This window comes from Folsomia candida, unplaced genomic scaffold, assembly GCF_002217175.1.
Source record: "Folsomia candida strain VU population unplaced genomic scaffold, ASM221717v1 Fcan01_Sc009, whole genome shotgun sequence".
NCBI classification, from domain to species: domain Eukaryota; kingdom Metazoa; phylum Arthropoda; class Collembola; order Entomobryomorpha; family Isotomidae; genus Folsomia; species Folsomia candida.
The window spans coordinates 2,320,273-2,338,447 of record NW_019091201.1 but is presented as its reverse complement, the minus strand read 5'-3'; the positions used below and the strand labels follow the sequence as shown (position 1 = coordinate 2,338,447).

General features: G+C 36.9%; 4 protein-coding genes across 11 annotated transcripts; 1 reads left to right on the top strand and 3 right to left on the bottom strand.

Annotated features, from left to right (window-relative positions):
• Nucleotides 1–10: 10 nt before the first annotated feature.
• On the top strand, nucleotides 11–1,553 carry LOC110854129 (coiled-coil domain-containing protein 81). Its single transcript, XM_022102529.2, has 5 exons — nucleotides 11–324; nucleotides 400–639; nucleotides 710–802; nucleotides 867–1,010; nucleotides 1,086–1,553. The coding sequence occupies exons 1-5, from the start codon at nucleotides 46–48 to the stop codon at nucleotides 1,512–1,514; spliced, it is 1,185 nt and encodes a 394-aa protein (XP_021958221.2). The 5' UTR covers nucleotides 11–45; the 3' UTR covers nucleotides 1,515–1,553.
• On the bottom strand, nucleotides 1,554–4,150 carry LOC110853854. 2 transcript variants are annotated; one of them, XM_022102200.2, is made up of 5 exons: nucleotides 3,988–4,150; nucleotides 3,083–3,262; nucleotides 2,684–3,004; nucleotides 1,838–2,606; nucleotides 1,554–1,766 (listed from the first exon to the last, which is right to left on the bottom strand). In XM_022102200.2, the coding sequence occupies exons 2-5, from the start codon at nucleotides 3,244–3,246 to the stop codon at nucleotides 1,695–1,697; spliced, it is 1,326 nt and encodes a 441-aa protein (XP_021957892.1). In that variant the 5' UTR covers nucleotides 3,247–3,262; nucleotides 3,988–4,150; the 3' UTR covers nucleotides 1,554–1,694. The 2 variants fall into 2 exon arrangements, with proteins under 2 accessions (XP_021957892.1, XP_021957893.1); XM_022102201.2 differs by lacking the exon at nucleotides 3,988–4,150 and adding an exon at nucleotides 3,435–3,655.
• A 512-nt stretch (nucleotides 4,151–4,662) lies between these two features.
• LOC110854238 (inactive pancreatic lipase-related protein 1) lies at nucleotides 4,663–11,229 on the bottom strand. Of its 5 annotated transcripts, none has more exons than XM_022102655.2 (6): nucleotides 10,770–11,229; nucleotides 7,103–7,440; nucleotides 6,665–7,025; nucleotides 6,458–6,584; nucleotides 6,102–6,316; nucleotides 4,663–6,011 (listed from the first exon to the last, which is right to left on the bottom strand). In XM_022102655.2, exons 2-6 carry the CDS (start codon nucleotides 7,260–7,262, stop codon nucleotides 5,708–5,710), a joined length of 1,167 nt encoding a protein of 388 aa, XP_021958347.1. In that variant the 5' UTR covers nucleotides 7,263–7,440; nucleotides 10,770–11,229; the 3' UTR covers nucleotides 4,663–5,707. The 5 variants fall into 5 exon arrangements, with proteins under 5 accessions (XP_021958347.1, XP_035710795.1, XP_021958348.1 ...); XM_035854902.1 differs by lacking the exon at nucleotides 10,770–11,229 and adding an exon at nucleotides 9,921–10,047; XM_022102656.2 differs by lacking the exon at nucleotides 10,770–11,229 and adding an exon at nucleotides 9,787–9,805.
• A 3,288-nt stretch (nucleotides 11,230–14,517) lies between these two features.
• On the bottom strand, nucleotides 14,518–18,092 carry LOC110854275. 3 transcript variants are annotated; one of them, XM_022102700.2, is made up of 4 exons: nucleotides 17,736–18,092; nucleotides 17,622–17,672; nucleotides 15,358–16,501; nucleotides 14,518–15,230 (listed from the first exon to the last, which is right to left on the bottom strand). In XM_022102700.2, the coding sequence occupies exons 3-4, from the start codon at nucleotides 16,479–16,481 to the stop codon at nucleotides 14,870–14,872; spliced, it is 1,485 nt and encodes a 494-aa protein (XP_021958392.1). In that variant the 5' UTR covers nucleotides 16,482–16,501; nucleotides 17,622–17,672; nucleotides 17,736–18,092; the 3' UTR covers nucleotides 14,518–14,869. The 3 variants fall into 3 exon arrangements, with proteins under 3 accessions (XP_021958392.1, XP_021958391.1, XP_021958393.1); XM_022102699.2 differs by having other exon boundaries at nucleotides 17,622–18,092; XM_022102701.2 differs by lacking the exon at nucleotides 17,622–17,672.
• Nucleotides 18,093–18,175: the final 83 nt, after the last annotated feature.

Sequence of the window (18,175 nt, the reverse complement as noted above, 5' to 3'; positions counted from 1 at the left end):
CTATTTTCCTATAATTTTCAGTAACTTTTAAAAAACTGAAACATTATGGAGGATTGGAAATCCGCACGCGAGGAGGACGACCTTGAAGACATCGTTCCCCCAATGAATCACCCCAATCACGGAAATACTGATCGCATCGATCAAAGTCAAGAACATGACAATGGCGTTCAACAAGAAGCACGCCGCTCATCAGGGACAGGACGGTCAAGGCGTGGTTCTTCCTCGAATCGACCCCGTCTTAGCATCGTTGAGACCGAGGATGACTGGGAGGAGCAGGATGCTGCCCTCAAGAATGCAAAGGAGACTGCCTACACCCTCCTTGAAGTAGTTATTGGACACATTTATCATATTGTTATCATTTTTCATGCCTATAAATACAAACTTCATATCTTATCCTAGAAAGAATGTGCGGCAGACGATGTCATCCGAGTGTGGGAATGTATTTCGAAATTCGTCACTTTTAAGCTGTTGGAAGGCCAAGCCGTCCGAATTGCTGGATTGGGGACTTTTACGTATCGGATCCATAAGACGCCAGTCAATCAGAAAACCGTGAAAGTGACGAAAGCTCCAATCTTTCAGGTGTCGCAATATGTGACGCAGATGTTCCGTTTACAACAGGATAAGATGATATCGTCCAATGTAAAATTCCGTTAAATATGTATAAATTTCTAAATTAATAAGAATTTTAATAGATTTCCCGTTAAAATAGGTCCCCGTAGTCCCTTTGAATCTATCCGTGATTGCGGTTGATACTAAAATGCCACGAGGTCTGGTGGAAGGGATTCTTACAGAAGTTTTACAAGTATGCAATTTGACATTATGACTTTAATGATAAGAACGGTTAAGTGAAAATATGTATTCTGTAGGCATTTGCACGCGCCATTGTTTGCAATAAATTGTTGGAATTCCCCTTTCCCTTCATTGGCAAGCTACAAATTCGTGACCAGAAAGTGACCATGCGATTCTATGACGAATTTTGCAAAAAGTTGGGATTTCACGTTGTTGAGACGGTTCGACTCCCAGAAATTCCTTAATTTTCATACCTTCTCCATCCACATTTCTTTTCCTTTTCATACAATATTTAGCCATCGGAAGCTAACCTCTTAGAAAACATGATTCCTGGACGAATGACACCGCTCCGATTACACATTCCTACAGAACCATTCCGTTCCGTTTTTCACCTGAGAGAAGTCCTATCCGTTCATGAATTTCCGCTAGTTGTTCCCTTAACTCAAATTGATCGGAAATTAGTCCCTGAAACTCTTGCAGCATCCGAAAGTGGAGAAAAATCTGGCAAAAACAAGCCATTGTACGAACCACAAAAAACCGGAGACTGTGTCCTTGACTTGATGAACGCTTGTCCCGAAGTAATGACACGGTGCCTTCGAGCCCACTTGTACAAGACATTTGTAGATACGCTGGGTGAGGAAGTGGTCAAGAGTCATTTTCGACGACGTGGAAACAAATGTCCATCTCGAGACTTTAGCTTTTATAATTTGGACATGAACATGTAAGTCTGGAACAAGTAAATAAAGTAAATGATGCAAAAAAACTTAGCGTAGATTTAAAATTTTATGATTTATCTCAATAACTGAGGACGCGACAACTAAATAGTTAACTAAATTTTAAGGAAAAGTCATCAACAGAAAAACATAAGATATTCATCAAAAATATTGTGTTATGATTGGAATTTGTCAAAACAATTTCATTTCCGCTATTTCCTTTGTAATATCAACCAGACGGGTCACAGCTTTTGGACTTTTTACCTAAATTAAAATTTTTGCAAATTAAATTCCTTTTTTTTTAGAAATCAATTACAATTTATACAAAATTTTACCATTTGCCCATAAAACATCCCACTCCTCGCCTCCAAACCTTTCATCATCATCTCCATCATTTGTTCAGGCGACATTTGCGACGGATCTGGGGGTGGAGCTCCTCCCCCGTTCATCATTTGCTGCTGCATCGCTTCTGCTTTCTCCTTGGGGTCGACCGGGTCAGCCAATTGCATGGGGATTGCAAACGCCATGTAAACATAGCCAGCCAGAATTCCTTCGTAAAATGTGTCAATCAACTTGCCACGAGAAAATCCAATCGGAATTTGAGCTCCTAGAGCGCCCAGAGTCTTGGCGAATGATTCATAATACGAGTTGAGCACTTGGACCAAATACTGTTTCCTAAATTCGGGCGTAGTACTCGTGAAGATGAAATAAATCAAATCCTCATAAATATTTCCACGCCGGGTTTGTTGAAAATCTACAAATTTGAGTGACACAGGTTTTCCCTTGGCGTCATACTTGAGGAGAATATTGTTTACCCACAGGTCTCCGTGGATTATGCAAGGAAAAGTGGCCACATCCGTGAGTTTGTTGCGCTGATTAAACATTTCGTAAATCTTGTCCTTTCCCTGATTCAACACGGCTGAGGTGACCCTGGACGCGAGATCCTTTTCACCAGCAAATTCCAGGACGGAGATGGAATCACGTAGGCTCAAGAAAAACATTTCAGTCCCCATGACTCGAAGCATTGGGTCACTTCCGGAAAATGGCGAATCTCTAATTCTTTTGAGACCCTCGTCATCATCAAATATTTTTTCTCCTTCATATCTACATACGTGCATTTTTATGGCAGATGCAATCAGAATTGCTAATTATATGTATATACTTGTTTTTATCAAGCTTACCGAATCCAGTAATACGTAGAAGCATGATATTTTGCCAACTCTTGCAAAACTAGCGTAGTTTCATCCAGATTAAAAGAGACAAACTTGTCCTTCATGGAATATCCGGCTGGTCGGACGTCCTCGAGACAGAGAAACTCCTCACCCTTGCTCATGTCCCCGTTCCCCCCATAAAATTTTGGAAACGGAAGGTCCGGATTTGTGACCCCTTTCGCCTTCATGAGTGCAGACACCCTCGGCCCCACGGTTTCGTAGAGCGTGTTCTCCGTCGTGAACAAGCCGAATTTCATGGCGTAGTCTTTGAATTCGGGGTCGTCCGAGTACCTGCAAAATTTGTAGTAGATTAACTGGATAATTTGTGAATTTGTGACCTATATTTTTCCAAAATATCAATTTTCATACGTTTTGTTAACCAGGTGGAGCGTCTCTCCCGACGCGACCTTGACCTTGATCGAGAGTAAACTACCAGCCACATTATCACCAGGCTTGGTCCCCTCTTCTGTACTGAACGAGGTAACTTTTTGTTTTAACAGCGTCTCCAAAAATTCCTTGGTGGGTGCCATCATGGAAATTTTTAGTAATCTGTAACAAAATATATTTTAAACTGATCCTGAGAACACAAAAATACTGATGCAAGCACATATATCACTGATAGTAATCGGCATGCAGTATGCTTTTCATGCTGATGGCCAAATTTCAAGGTCAAAGCATTTACTAATTTTGTGCAATTATAAAAATCTTTCTGCTGACTTACATATTGCTAAAGACAAGGATTGCTAATACTGAAGTTAAACAGGAAGCAAAACAATCGTTTAAAAATTAGTGAGATTGTACAACTTAAAACAATGAGCAAACTAAAGCACGACTCGAAACCGATTCCAGTATGCAAATGTACTGCAATTTGCGTAATGCTGTAGAATTTTACGGGTGAATGTTTAAGATTTGATCATATTTAACTGACCAACCAAACTGTACTGTACAATGGTACATGGATTACACACTTAAACTTTTTACCACTGTCTACATATACTCAGAAAAGGGTTTATATGTATATACCTACAATGAAATGCTTTACTGTACACATTTTCATGCCGAAATGAAGTCCTGTATTGTATGAAATGCTCTGCTGTTAATGCCGATTCATGCAATAAGCATCACAAAAAACGCATAAAACGCCACTGGCAGAAATAATATTTAATTATAATGCCCAAGCACGACGACTACCTATTTTTTTCCTGGAGAGTCAATATGCCAGTACGTATAGCAAAATAGCATGAAATTTTAACCAGTGTCAAAATAAACCTTACCAGAACTAAGTTATGTAAATAACAGTCAACCGGATTTTGCTCCTTCCTTAGAAGTTTCGACACTGAATTTTGTTCAAGAATTGAGACAATTTTGTATCGACTACTGAAAGTGGACTACGATTGAACTATGTGCTTTTGCCTCTGCATCGTGGGAGCTATTTAATCATGCATTTTTGTTTAAATATGATTATGAAGAGAGAGCACAACGCAGAAGTGAAAATATAAAACAAATAATCAACAACTAAATAGATAACTTGTTATCAAACGCTGGCATTAAACTCAACAAATGATTTCTTTTCATGAATCACGAGACTCATCATCACGGACAAAGAAAATCGTTATATATTGGATTTATTTATGCGTCTATGGTCGATTATTTAATCAACCGTTGTCTGATGATGGGTGTGAAACAAACGATTTTATGATAATCATGTTATTATCAACTAAATAAACCTCGTGCTACACACTCCAAAGTAAGCATGACTTATGTAATTTGATGTCATATTTCGTCACATGTATTGACGTCGATATCGGATTTTGTCAAAATTAGGGAAAAATTTCTAGCTGATAAACTCTCAAATTTTACCTGATACTGCCATAAAATGGTAAGTTTTTAATTTTATCGTAAAATTTAAAACTGGTTACAAATAAATAAATAAAATTTCACAGACAAAATTCAATTTAAATATTTATTTCTCGAAATTCCTTTTCTACTTTTATAATTTTGTGATTTTAATAATATTCATATACATATTTTTCGTTTACTTACAGTCAAAAATGACATTAGGTACCAAAAATTCCTAAATTTTGTTCATAAATATTGTCATCCCCACCCGTTCAACGCCACACACCTGGTCAAACTCCTTAATCTACACGCACGTAAATAACTTAACTTTCGAATGCCATCGAACTTAACTTTCGAACCTTAACCTTAACTTTCGAACGGTTAAAAATATTTATTGTTTGTTTACAATTATGCGTATACAGCGCGAGCGTAGTTTCGAAACGGGAAATTAAATATATTGCGATCCCGTATTTCATTTCTATTAATTACAAGTATACATGTTAACTATGCACCAAAAAATAAGTAGTAACAAGTAGTAACAACAAAGAAGGTAACAATTTCCTTTCCACTCCTCCCCTCGGACAAGAACTTTGAATGAGATTATGCAAAAATGACTCGTTGTTTGAATATACAAACAAACTTAACAAGCAGGAATTAAAGTAAATAGGAGATAATATGCACCATTATTATCATCTTGGCTAGTATTTTGCACTATGCAAACAAAATTGTGCTGAACACAAACATAAATATTGCAATATTTTAAAAACTAAATTGTACACAAATTCCAAACACAAAAAATAATTTACCAACTAACAAACGCACCACACGTACCTTATCCTAATGTAAATAAATTGTAATATAATGTAAACAAGTCGTGTATAAAACTTTTGGTAATACATCACGTATTTAGAATATGCATTCTTACTGAGATATTTGAATAGTATTAAGAAAACATTACTGGATTTTTTTTAAATACTTGCGATCGAGACACATATCAAATGATATCTTCTTATCTGACACAACTTTAGTTCATACTTTGCCCTGCGGAGTAAAAAATACGTCTCTTTCTTTACCCGTTGAAGGCCCCAACAATGCAATAAACGGTTTTCAAAATCTTTGAGATATGCGAAATTTCTTAGGCAGTTTTCCACTTTCTTATGGAATTCCAAACATGTACGTGATGCCAAAGTCTTCCTGGTCAACTTCGATAAAGAAGGCCCCCTTGGCTTCGCCTCGGCAGTGGAAACCCATTTCGACTTCGGGACCCTCATGCTTCACTTCTTCACTGATGTCCATGAATGTCGGTTCTTTGACGAGTTTCATATTTGTATAAAATCTTCCAGGCTTTGAGATCGATTCCGTGAAAAGTTCGAAGGAACGGTTGTGACTTCCGATTACAGAGAAATTGACACAGCCTGGCTGACTGTGACCAAAGTTGGGATAAAAGTCAACGGTTCCCCTGCAAATAGAGGAGAAATGTCAAGAATTAGATAAGTAATTAAATGATGAAAGGGTGTACATATTGCGTAATAATTAACTAAGTACTTACATTGGCACTAGAGTTCCAAAGTGGTTGGTGGGTGAAGTGAGGGCTTGAAGCGTCATGGGGGCTGCATAGCCGTCGGTGTGAATACAGTCAACTATCGGAGCGTCATTCGCTGTAAGGCGAACACAACCAAAGGATTCTCTTTCAAAGTTTGGACCGGCAGGATCCAGTCCAGTGATGCGGTCAAAAGAACGACTGCACTTTCCTGCGAATCCCATCTAAAAGCATAACGTCACCACGATTAATTAATTAATTAGTATGACTAATCGTCTAATCTCCTGAGACGAGTCTCATCATCCTGCGTCTCTTCGGTATTCATCATCTCATCACAAGACTAATAATTAATCTGGATTACTTACCAAGTGTGCTCCTAACGAGTGACCTATGCCCCATAGTTGAACCTCGGGATTTACACGTTTCATCTGTCGCAAGTAATTTCCCAGCCAGCATCCAACAACTTCAATATTTCTTGAGGCCAAGTCATATCTAAAATAATGCAAAATAATAATTAAAATATGCAAAATAATTGCACACATTTCCACCAAAATTTTCAAAAAAAAACTCACCGATCAACCCCAATATTGGATCCTCCTCCCCATCCCACCATCACGACGACCATATCTTCCTGCGCCAACATTTCGTTCTTCATATCCTTCAACCAGTAGATGTCAATGTCGTGGATGAATCCATGCGTCAAAAATGCAATCCTCCGATTTCCATCGAAGGCCCCAATCTCTCCGAAAATTCGGCACACTTCTTCAGGATCTGCGGTATGACGGATTTCCACTCGGGGACGATTCCTCTGATAAACGCGGAGCATAGGTTTAATCTTTGACAGACACCATGGCTCCATAAACGTGGACTGGAGCAACGTTTCGGCCAAAGTGGGATGAATTTTCTCGGCAAGAACGATAGGAACTGCGCGACCTGGAAATTAGAAAACGTTAATAATTAGTTAGTTATTATAGTTAAGTTTTTAAAAATTCATATTAATATTTAATTACCAAAGGCTTCACTTAAGGCTTGCGTTTCAGAATCGAGAAAGTTTGATCCGCGGAAAATGCTGATTGAAAGCGCTTGTCCGACGACATGACCGGTAACGAGTCCAGCGCCACGAACGAGGTCGCAGACGCGATCCACGGTAAAAATGCTCAAGGCATTCATTTCGTATATCACTAGTTTATTTTTGTCTCAAGTTTCCTCTCAATGTTAACTTGCTTTCAGTGTAAAATTTATATCTCAACTCTCAATTCACTCGTCACTATAGCGTACGTATGTATTGATATTTGCGTGATGAAGATCCCCACTTTTTGCTTGCTTATGTATGTTCTCCTCTTGAAATCTGGAACATAAATGACCCAACTTCTTTAAACACGTATTTATAAGAGTCACAAATAGCCTACTGGCCAACAACGTATTTATTTCTTATTGATGGCTGTTTGTCTTCTTCTTGAGTGGAAAGAATGTTATCAATTTTTCCCAATGAAAGAGAAGTATCAAGAACCACCCAGAATGAGAGACGCACAACAAATAAATTGTGTCTCATGGACGATGAAAAACCAATCAAAGTGTGGACAACCCAATCAAAAAGTGGGCCAGTCAATGTCAAATTGCAAAACATACTTAATTCATATCTATCTCTCGACTTATCTGCTGCGTTGTATGGAATAAAATAATTTTGAAATTACCCATTGATCACACATTTTGATAAGATAAGTTAAAAAATTGCGGAACGAAAAAAAAAATCCATGAGATTTGCTTGACTGGCTTGGCTTCTGTCGCGCAGTTCAGTCAGACAAACAGAGAAAAATGCTTCCTATATTGATTCATGATATTTTTAAATTAGGGTGAGAAGAGAGAATCCCTCATGTTGACTTATCAATCGTCATCGTCAATCGTGTCTCACGTATATACGTATTTAATATCTTGTCCAAGTGTTTGTGAAGGAGGGATGTGTCCAGCGCACATGACTTGTAAAGTAGGTATTCTATTCATCGGTATTTGTTTCAACATCGAATAATTTCTTATCAAAACATGGATAAGCTCACTTTATTTTATGACATAATTGGGCCAACAATAAAGTTAAATTCTAGCTCTCAGATTTCCTCTAATCTACGACTTACACTATTTATGTAATCAGATGCAAAAAAATAACGCGTGTCGCACAGGCACATGTGTCCATATCGTATTTATCAGCGATAAATACGTAAATATCGATACTTCGTATCACATCACCCTAAAACTAGGCTTATCTATAATGCAAAACACGTCACCGCCTAAAGGTCAAGAGTTGCGTTTAAATTGCAGCAATAATAATTATCGCGTGAAAAATCTGGGCTTGAAAGAATATTGCGACTTTTACAGAATGCAATGCAACCCAATGCACCCAAAAACAACAATAATTACCTTCCGTGCATGACTTCCTCACTACCAAATATTACCATAATGGTTAAGCATATTAGCGAGGAACTTATCTAAATATTATCAACATTTAGTTATTATTAAGAGTGAAATTTTCCCGTCTCATTATGCAATATACTAACAGTTAAATAAATGTCCTTGCTTCCAAAATATTCTTCCAGAAGAAATTAACGCCTTTGAATTTTAGGTATGTGCATATCTACTACGCCTCCAATAACTTTGACATTGTTGAACAACATACCAACCAAGGAATCGCCAAGAAGAATCTCGTGACCCAGAAAACTTTACTTGTTCAATTAAACGTATATACAACTTTATATTTAACCATGAAAAGAAATAACAAAGGAATCCATTCATTCAAATTGGTGTTGTTACAACGCGTGAATTTCGACCGAGGTCTTTAACGTTTGCTTTGGTAGGAGGTGTCCCTTTTACTTTTTTTAGTTAGTGGTACTTACTTTATTCATGTGTAGTGACGCAGGGTGGCAAGTCGTTCGTATGCATTTTCACACGTTGCATCTCACCAAACTTTGTTAAGGAACACTTCTTAATATATTTTGGTAGGTGTGTGTGTATTCACAAGAATGATGACCAGACCACAATCGCAATGCTTGATATGTAAGGTTAGCTCTTTACTTACGCACTTGGGAGACTACTAAATTTTGTTGTTACCCTTCCAATCACTGCGAATCGAATGGACCTCTTCGACTAGGACCAATTCAATAAATATCACCACCCCAGCCAAAATTTCACTTGGTTATAATTTGCATATGCAGAAAAATGAGGATGGTCAACTTTTTTTAGTGTAACAAGAACAAGAAATATGTATACGAGGGTGGGTCGTATCGTACGATATGAGTCAATTATGGACATATAATTTGTTTAGTATAAACAAAGAAGTTCTTCTTATTATTTAATAAATTATGTATATATGCATCGCGAATAAGACTGCGAGGAACTTTTTTTCTTGACGACTTGACACTACTAACTTTTTGCAACTTGTCTTATATTTAAGCCAACCAGAAAAATCAACTCTTCCTCATCATCAACCATCGTCTCATATCAATCCAACCAAACCACGCAATGCCTGCCTAGTAACAAGAAGAAGAATGAGAATGAAGAGAGTGCATTCACTTCTGCATACATATCTTTGTCATATAAAACTTCTCTTAATGTCCAACTTGCCAATGTGGATGGAATATGAAACGAGCTACAGTTATTTAACAAGGATCCAATAGCTAACTAACCAGCGAACTTGGTAACTTACCAACACTGAATTTGAATAAGACACGCACAACGCACTTTTTCAACTTGGCCAACTTTTTATTCCGCCATGTGCTTTGCTTTGCTTTGCTTCCTCTTGTCGTAAATTTTAAAGCAAACAAAACTGGTTTCACTCACTTTTTTTCCTGTGTCCCGAATGTCAGGTCTGAATTCTAAAACTGCGTATATTTGTTTACAAGGATGCTCTCGTTATGTATCTGCACTAAAAAAATTGCTTACGTGACGATTTTTGAGACGAATTTGTAACCGAGAATCGTCTGAACTGAACTTCTGCCTTGTTTTTAAATATCTACGTCTGCACTAATCGATTTATCGATTAAATAAAAAACTTTTATGTATACGATTGATTTTACTTATCGATTAATACGATCGAACTCTGCTCAATAATATTAACATGTCGTGCATCGATTCATAATTTCCCTCTGCATGAAATGAATACCAAGTCAAAGGTCACTATTCAAAAGTCTTTGTCGTCAGCAGAACAGAATCACTGTTTATTCACCACTATTTATGGGGATGATGTAAAAATGTGTGATTTGACTTCTAATCATCAATTCATCGTACACAATATCCATGCATTTGACAACTTTGGTGATGAATGACTGCATCATAACATACGTATCGAACATGCATAAATATTACATGTGACAATAATTTGCGATGTGAATGAATGCTAACTCTGTCTTTTTTGCTGAATTTGTAAAAGTAAGGTGATGACTGAATAAAATAAATGTTTTTTTTAACTTAACACTTTCGATCAATCAGGAAGAAAACACAATGTGTTTTGCAAGGCATGCACTTTTATCTGGTACGTGTCATTGCATTTACATATTTATGGGCAGACTAAAATTAAACAGTCTTTTTTATCCAAGTTGTGTAATCTTTGAGCTAATTATAAATTCTCTTAGAAAAAAGATACGAGTATTAATAAATAATACGGAATTTTATAACTGTTTGTTTGCTCACCTTGAAAGTCGAGATTGTGTTTAGTTGGAGATTTTCTGCTTACTATTTGTTTGTTTAAATTACTTCGTGTAATGTCCAACTTAATACTGAACAAAGAAATCTGTGATCTTCTGGAGGCAGATTTTTCCGTCGTTTGTTAAGAACATCTGCTCATATCGACCAGTACAAAGGCATATTTGCACATAAACGTACGCACAAAAACAACCCTCCTCGGATCTATTTCATCTTCATCCCACGCACATGCAGACGATGGATTTGGATAGAAGTGGTTTTTGGTGTAATGGAAAAACGAGGGTGGAAATTATGTAGAACTTCATAAACAAACGCACGATACTGGTCGAATACTTTCTAATCCTTCACTGGATTGGTTTACGATGGGGGCTCGACTCTTATGCATACCTTAATGGCAACACTAACGTTGTCCTTTTGGTTTTAAAACCAAATGGTGTAAATGCACAGAGATAGAGAGATGGTTCATTTCATAAATGCACATGGCAATGGACTTCCCGTGGTGAATAAATCGTCGTTTTTGCTACTGGATTTGGGATTTTGTATACAAAAGGGGTCCATTTTGAACTGCTGGTATGATGGTCTTAATGAATCCTTTATATTTATATTGTGTGCTTCCACCTTTTTTGGGTTGGCAAAGCAATGTTTCTTCTTCACGGCTTAATAGAGATGGGTTGAGGATAAAAACGATTACTGCTAGATACATATGCACTGCTGGATGATGACGTTGGACTGTTATGATGAATAATGTGAAATGCAACTCATCCTAAAGTAAAAAATTATCTACAGCAGCATTATCGCGTTCATTCCATAAATTAGAAGAGCAATGAAGTACCAGTATTATTGCTCGGCAGGAAAGAAGAAACCAAGTTATGGAGAAGAAATGAATGGCCAAGCCAAGCCATGAACCAGGTGCAACGATAATGAAGCAAGTCAAGACTCAAGATTCATTAAGACTCGTGGAGAAGGAATAAAGTGTGACGAAACGGAAACCCACCGGAAATTCGTATCCCTTTTCAGTCACTTCATGGACATGAGATGAGCCCACTGGATGCCCTTGACTATGTATTCATACCAAAAAGTGTACGTTTAGATTCTTAAAATAAATAAGTCACTTGCAAGACGTTGACATCACCTTATTTGTTGTGGCATTTGCTTTGCATTGCATGACCTTTTGCTGCGTAGAGAGAGAGAGAAGCAAAACGAGATAAAATATGTATATTTTTGCTGATAGTATATTCTACGTCGCATATTTTTTTAATATTTGTACTTAATGAGTTAATGAGCGTACTCACGTCAACCTTCGCATATCTCGCATATCTCGCAAATTGAGCATAGCAACATAACTTGCGAAGTTTTGCGAGATATGCGAGATTTCGCAAAAAAATTGCTGGAAAACCATGGGATTGTTTTTCGCAAATTTACCCAGCAATTGAGCATGTCCTTATTTCGCAAAATTATTTCGCAAAGTAATTCTGCAAGAGAAATTACAGAAATCCATGGAAACAATACCAAAATAGGTGCTTTTCTGTAGATTTGCGAGATAAGAGAGTTTTGCGAAGTCATATTTTGCGAATCCCCTCACGACAGAAATATTTTGATATTCGCAAGTTTGCTAAATGAGTTGCGATGCGAAATAAGAAGTTGTCGTGAGTACGCCCAATGTCTTTGGGTTAATGATATTTACTGCCTGACTTGAATGGAGGGTTTGTGCTGACGCTTACCAGTTAAAAATGTCGTTGTACAAATAAGTATGAAATATTTAATTTAAGAGCGTATATGCAAGTTTGGAAGGTTTAACTGACTTGTAAATGTTGAGTGACGCTGATTTTTTTAGATGGAGGTGTGGTACCTAATCCTAAGAATACATAAGTCTGGTCTTTCCGTGTGAGGTAATACTCTAGTAACATCGCCATCATCTTGGGGACAAAGGAAGATGACTCTAAATATTTTTTATGCGATGTGTGATTGGCATTTTACGAGGATGGTGCGATACAGACTTCTTTTGTTGTCTGAAATTTTTGCATGAAGGTATTCCCAGATTGAAGATAAAATGGTCAAGTGCTTCTGGCCATACGGTAGCCAGTGAAATCCAGCGTACATATTCTTAGTTTGTACAGACAGTTGATGACAGATTTATATCTAAGATTTGCATACAAACAAATAAATCTGACCTATGTTTCAAATAGACAAGATCTATACTTCTAGCCATGTCATCTTCCAAGGAATTGAGATTTTTTGTGATGAGTTGATGACGGACAGACGACGATAGTTAAATATTTATGAAGAATCGTGGACAAATATTTTTAATACTTATGAAAAACACTATAATATGGATTTTGAGGGATTTTAATTTTTTTAATTACCGAAATATTTCTATTTATGAAAACTTAAATTATTGACAACTATTGAAAATTTTTTTCAATAGTACAAAACTATGTTTGAAGTTCTCTTACTTTGTTCTTCACATATTTAGCATAAGACTGACGCCGATTTAGTGGATTCATTACTGTTAAGATATGATTTCTATATCTTTGTTAGATTGCATAAACAAGGTCCCTAAAAAGGGGAAATCTTAGTGAGGGAGTGCAATCACAACTAATAAATAAAATTAGATTGGAGAATTTTTGCATCACCGCTCTCGGTACCATTTTTACTGGATGCAGTATAAATTTTTCTTTGCATACGCATGAATTCTTAGTTTTATTGAATAAATTGAGGAAGGAATACATTTTTACTGTGTAGTGAACGAGAAGTGGGTTAAATTAACTGAGGTAGATATGTAAGATATAATGGCTAAATAATTCTGAGCTACGTATTTGTTTAAAAAAATATACAAATTTCAACTTCATATATTAATTTGGCTACTCTATGCAAAATCATCGAACCTTTTGAGGGAGCAAGTGTTCTATTTACACGATTCATGCTTCCAGTAATAAAAACGGTACCGAGAGCGGTGATGCAAAAATTCTCCAATCTAATTTTATTTATTAGTTGTGATTGCACTCCCTCACTAAGATTTCCCCTTTTTAGGGACCTTGTTTATTTATAACTTTTAATTGGGGAATTAGATTGTCCATTGGATGACTGCATTGCACTACCCCTTTTCAGTAGTTTGATCCGGAATAATTTTATTAAATTCTGGGTGTTTAAAATTGAATAAATCCGTTATTTCTTAACCGATTTATATCATTTTGGTCAAAATGTCCGGCCTAGATTACTAAATACCAAAAGACCTGATCTGGAGGTGCAAAACCAACAACAATTTCACGCAGTTTACCAAGCATGTTACAGAAACAATTAGTTATGCTGTTTACAGTTTTGAATGTAATTTGTTTTCAATTTATTAGTCTTGCGTCGTTGTCAATGGCAATGATTCGTAGCACGAGCAGGAATTTCTGAACTTCAAATTGGAATAACTAAGCCAATTCTTAACGGATTTTGATATATTTATACTTAAAATTTTCGGGATAAACTGCCCTACAATTCGTGGGTATCAAACTTTTGATAAAGTTTGTAAGAATAATTTTTTCGTTGTTAAGTGGTGTTTATGCTTCACGTAATCGTCACGTCCTCCTTCAAATCCGATTTTTTGATTGGCTGAACGAAATTATCACTACGACAATTAAAAATTTTAACCAATCAAAAAATCGGATTTGGAGGAGGACGTGACGATTACGTAAAGCATAAACGCACCTTTAGGTATTTGCCTCACTAAGAAAAAAGGACCTCGTCTGTGTACAGATAATATAATAAGAATTGGTCTATTGGCGTTCAATTTTTACAATAATTTTAATATTCATTCGTTAACAAGAATTAATGTACGTATGCAAATATAAAAATATACATTTCGATAACCAATTTGAAATTATTTGCAAATTATACTTGCCGAAATACTAATAATATTTAATTAGTAATAAAATAACCAACAAATCTTGGCTCTACTTATGCATTAAGTAATGGTAGACGAATGACTGGATCTGCGTCGTTTCAATATTTTTTATAACAGTTATTAAAGCAAAATAAGTATGACGGTTATCAATAAATACAGCAAAATATTAGTTCATCACCTGCATACAATTACTAATTAATTAGTTGAAAACCCTAGCTTTCACCAACCGTTTAACAACTCCCAAAATACTTTCCTTTAATTTATCACTGTTCAAACACTCCTTCGCCAACTGCGTAAACTTTTCTGGTTTTTGTAATGAATCCAACACACTCGAACTTCCAGAAGTCGGCGTTCCCCCACCGTTGCCAGTTCCGTTCTCTAAATAAACTTCTCCAAGATTTTCCAATATTCCTGAAAATCCGGTGTAAATTAGGGGAAGTGCCGTGACACAGGCGTAAAATCCAAATTCCAGCATTCGTTTATATTGATCCTCAACTTTTCGGTGAAAGTCTTCAATGTCGAAATCTTCATCTTTAAGTTGGATGCCTTCTTGTTTGTATCTGAAAATTTTACCAAAAAATTAATTTAACTTTCGGATTTTAAATATCTGAAAATTTTGTCCAAAAAATAATAATTTAAATTTCCTTATTTGCTGATTTTAACTGTACAAAAATCTGTAATTTCTACCTGAGTCTTAACTGAGCCTCAAAACTGTCGCAATAAAACGCAATCAATTTCTCCTCAAAGTCATCCCTCATCTTCGGAGAAAGTGAAGTAAACATGAAAAACGTCAAATCTGACGCTAACGGAGCCAATCTGACATTTTTCAAGTCCACCATTCGACACTCGACCGGCTCCTCGCCCACAATGCTTCCATCATACTTAAAAAGTAAATGGTCCACTCTGTAGTCGCCGTGACAGATGACGTAAAAATCGTCATTCTCATATTTTTCCTTCTCCAAAAATTCCCCCATTTTTCGAAACAGTGCTTCCGGATCTTGCACCTTTCTCCTCAGTTTAAAAGCCAGCGAAGGATGTTCCGCTTCCACGACGGGGAGAATGATTTGCTCGAAAAAGGAGGCATAAACTTGTGCCAATTTTCCACTCTTATCAACATTTTTAACATTGTCGGATGCAGAAAGGAGTGGAAATTTGTTAACCAGAGCCATCCGACCTTTCGCCTTGCCACCGAGCTGCCTTAACATAAAGTATGACTGGGCATGAAACCTTGCCAGAGTTTCCACCCCGAGAAGAGCATGATTAAAGTCAAAATCATCCTCGTCCGGGTCACAACTTCGGAATCTGGAAACTTTCAAGTTTTCCAGAAATAGTAGTGCTTTACCCGACTTGGTTTCATGGGTGAGAAAGCAATGTGCCAAAGTGGGTAGCAAGTCAGGTGCTGTCCTCGCCTTTGTTTTGGCTGGGTACAATTCTGGAACTATTTTTTCATAGACGGCAAGTTCTCTCAGCGCTCGGGGGGCGATTCCCGTCGTGGGGATGGATTTCACGAAGAAACTCGTGGCGCAGTGGGTCGGGGAACTTGCTCCTTCTTTATCGAGGTCAATTTCTATCACGACCTTTCTCGTTTGTCCGGTGTGATGGGTTGGCTTGGTTTTAATGCTGTGCGTCGTGATACCATTGTTGGACTGGGGTTGTAAGTGGAGGTCCACAAAAGAAGAGATCAGCGCAGACTCGGCAGCTTTTTGTAAAATTTCTTTCGGAATTTCCATCCCATTCGTGGTGGGGGATGAATTGTTGTTGTTGTTTCGAGTCCCTCCAGTGGTGGAGTTGGAGCGTAGGAATGTCGTCATCCTGGCAGCGTTACTTCAACCTAATTAGTAAATATTTTTGTTTATTATTACACAATTCTAATGAAGAATGTAAACATTCTGAAATGTTTTCACTTTATGACAAGTACAAATTTTGTATTCAAACTTTGCTCATTTAGATGAGCCTGCTTTTGTAATAATACTGCGTCCACTTGCTACCCACGCCGAAACCGTTTTTGGATGCCACAGCAGGAGCAAACTTTTCTTGTAAAATGCACCAATTGCAATGAAACGTAAGGGATGAGACGGTTGCGTTTAAATTGTTTCGAATTGCAGACAGGCAGACGAATAACTAAGAGATGCACCGAACCGAAGTAAACTTTTTGTTGATTTCATCCATTGAGGAAGACGAGATTCGTTTCAAATTACGGAAAAAAACTGGTACACAAAAATCATCACGGGTGTGTGTATACTGTATTTATTTACAGCATTAAATTATTATGCTCTTTGCCTACATTTTCACTTAAAATTGAATCCTTACGAAATGCATGGCGTTCTAGGCTTTATTATTGTTATGATCAGCTTCCTTCCTTGATGAATTTACCAAATAAAATATTTTGCCAAGTGTACCGTGAATAAGGTTGAATAGGGAAAATGAAAATGCTGCCAAATGTCTCAACTGTATTCATACATAATCTTTACATGGTCATGTCTTTTCTAAATAAAAAAAATGTACAGTACAGCGATGCAAATGTCACAAAACTCTCTTAAACTCATGATCTTCTCTGTCTGTCGGTCTCTGTTGTTACCATTTGTTTGGCGTAAACCGTAACGATAGTCGATCATTGAAAGTAATAAGAAATCTGATTCTTTTTAATTTGTGAGCCTTCACCTTCACCATTTTTTCAGATCTCGTGTTTGCCAAACAAATTATAAAACGAAACAATTGTTGTATTCACAAAACTCGCAAATTAACTCGGAATGCATGCAGAACTGCATTTCCACAATTACAAATGTGCGCACTATGTACAATAAACATGCAATTAATGCAACTTGGCAAACCATACTACTTAATAAATGCTATTATGTATTTATGTACCTCATAATTTTTAACCAATTAAACTGTTAAACCAAATAGTTCACTGACATTAACTAAAATATTTCTCTACATATCTAAATTACCTGGCAAAAATATGCACCAAAATTCGCTCGAGATCCTAGTTGGCCTTACAACTGCAGAAAAACACTGCACTACAGATCGGCGGAATAACAAAAACAGCTCCACAATATTTTTACCTGTGTGTCCTCGGAGATTTATTGATTATCGAGTAGCAGATAACGTGTTATAGTCCAGTCGTGTCGTTTACACTTTATTACTGCCACACGAACGGTTACAAACAAATATGCAGGAACGGAAAACGTACAGCAGGAAAGTACAATTGGCGATAAATCAATAAATTGCGTATTTAATGTGTTAGTTTGAGCAAACATACACGCTAAGTCAATGCCAAACTGCCTTATATGCCAGCCACACACAGAGATTACAGGGTAGTGCAAATTTTTGCACTGCAAAAGCGGAGAGAAAATCCAAATTGTTCGCAATTGTATGCACTTGTTGGCTGCATGTATTATTTAGCGAACGTTGGTCGTGCCATAATAAACCTGTCAGGGTTTAAACATGTACATAAAAGTCAAAGTCATCAAAAGTTGGGTGAAATTGATGATATGAAAATAAC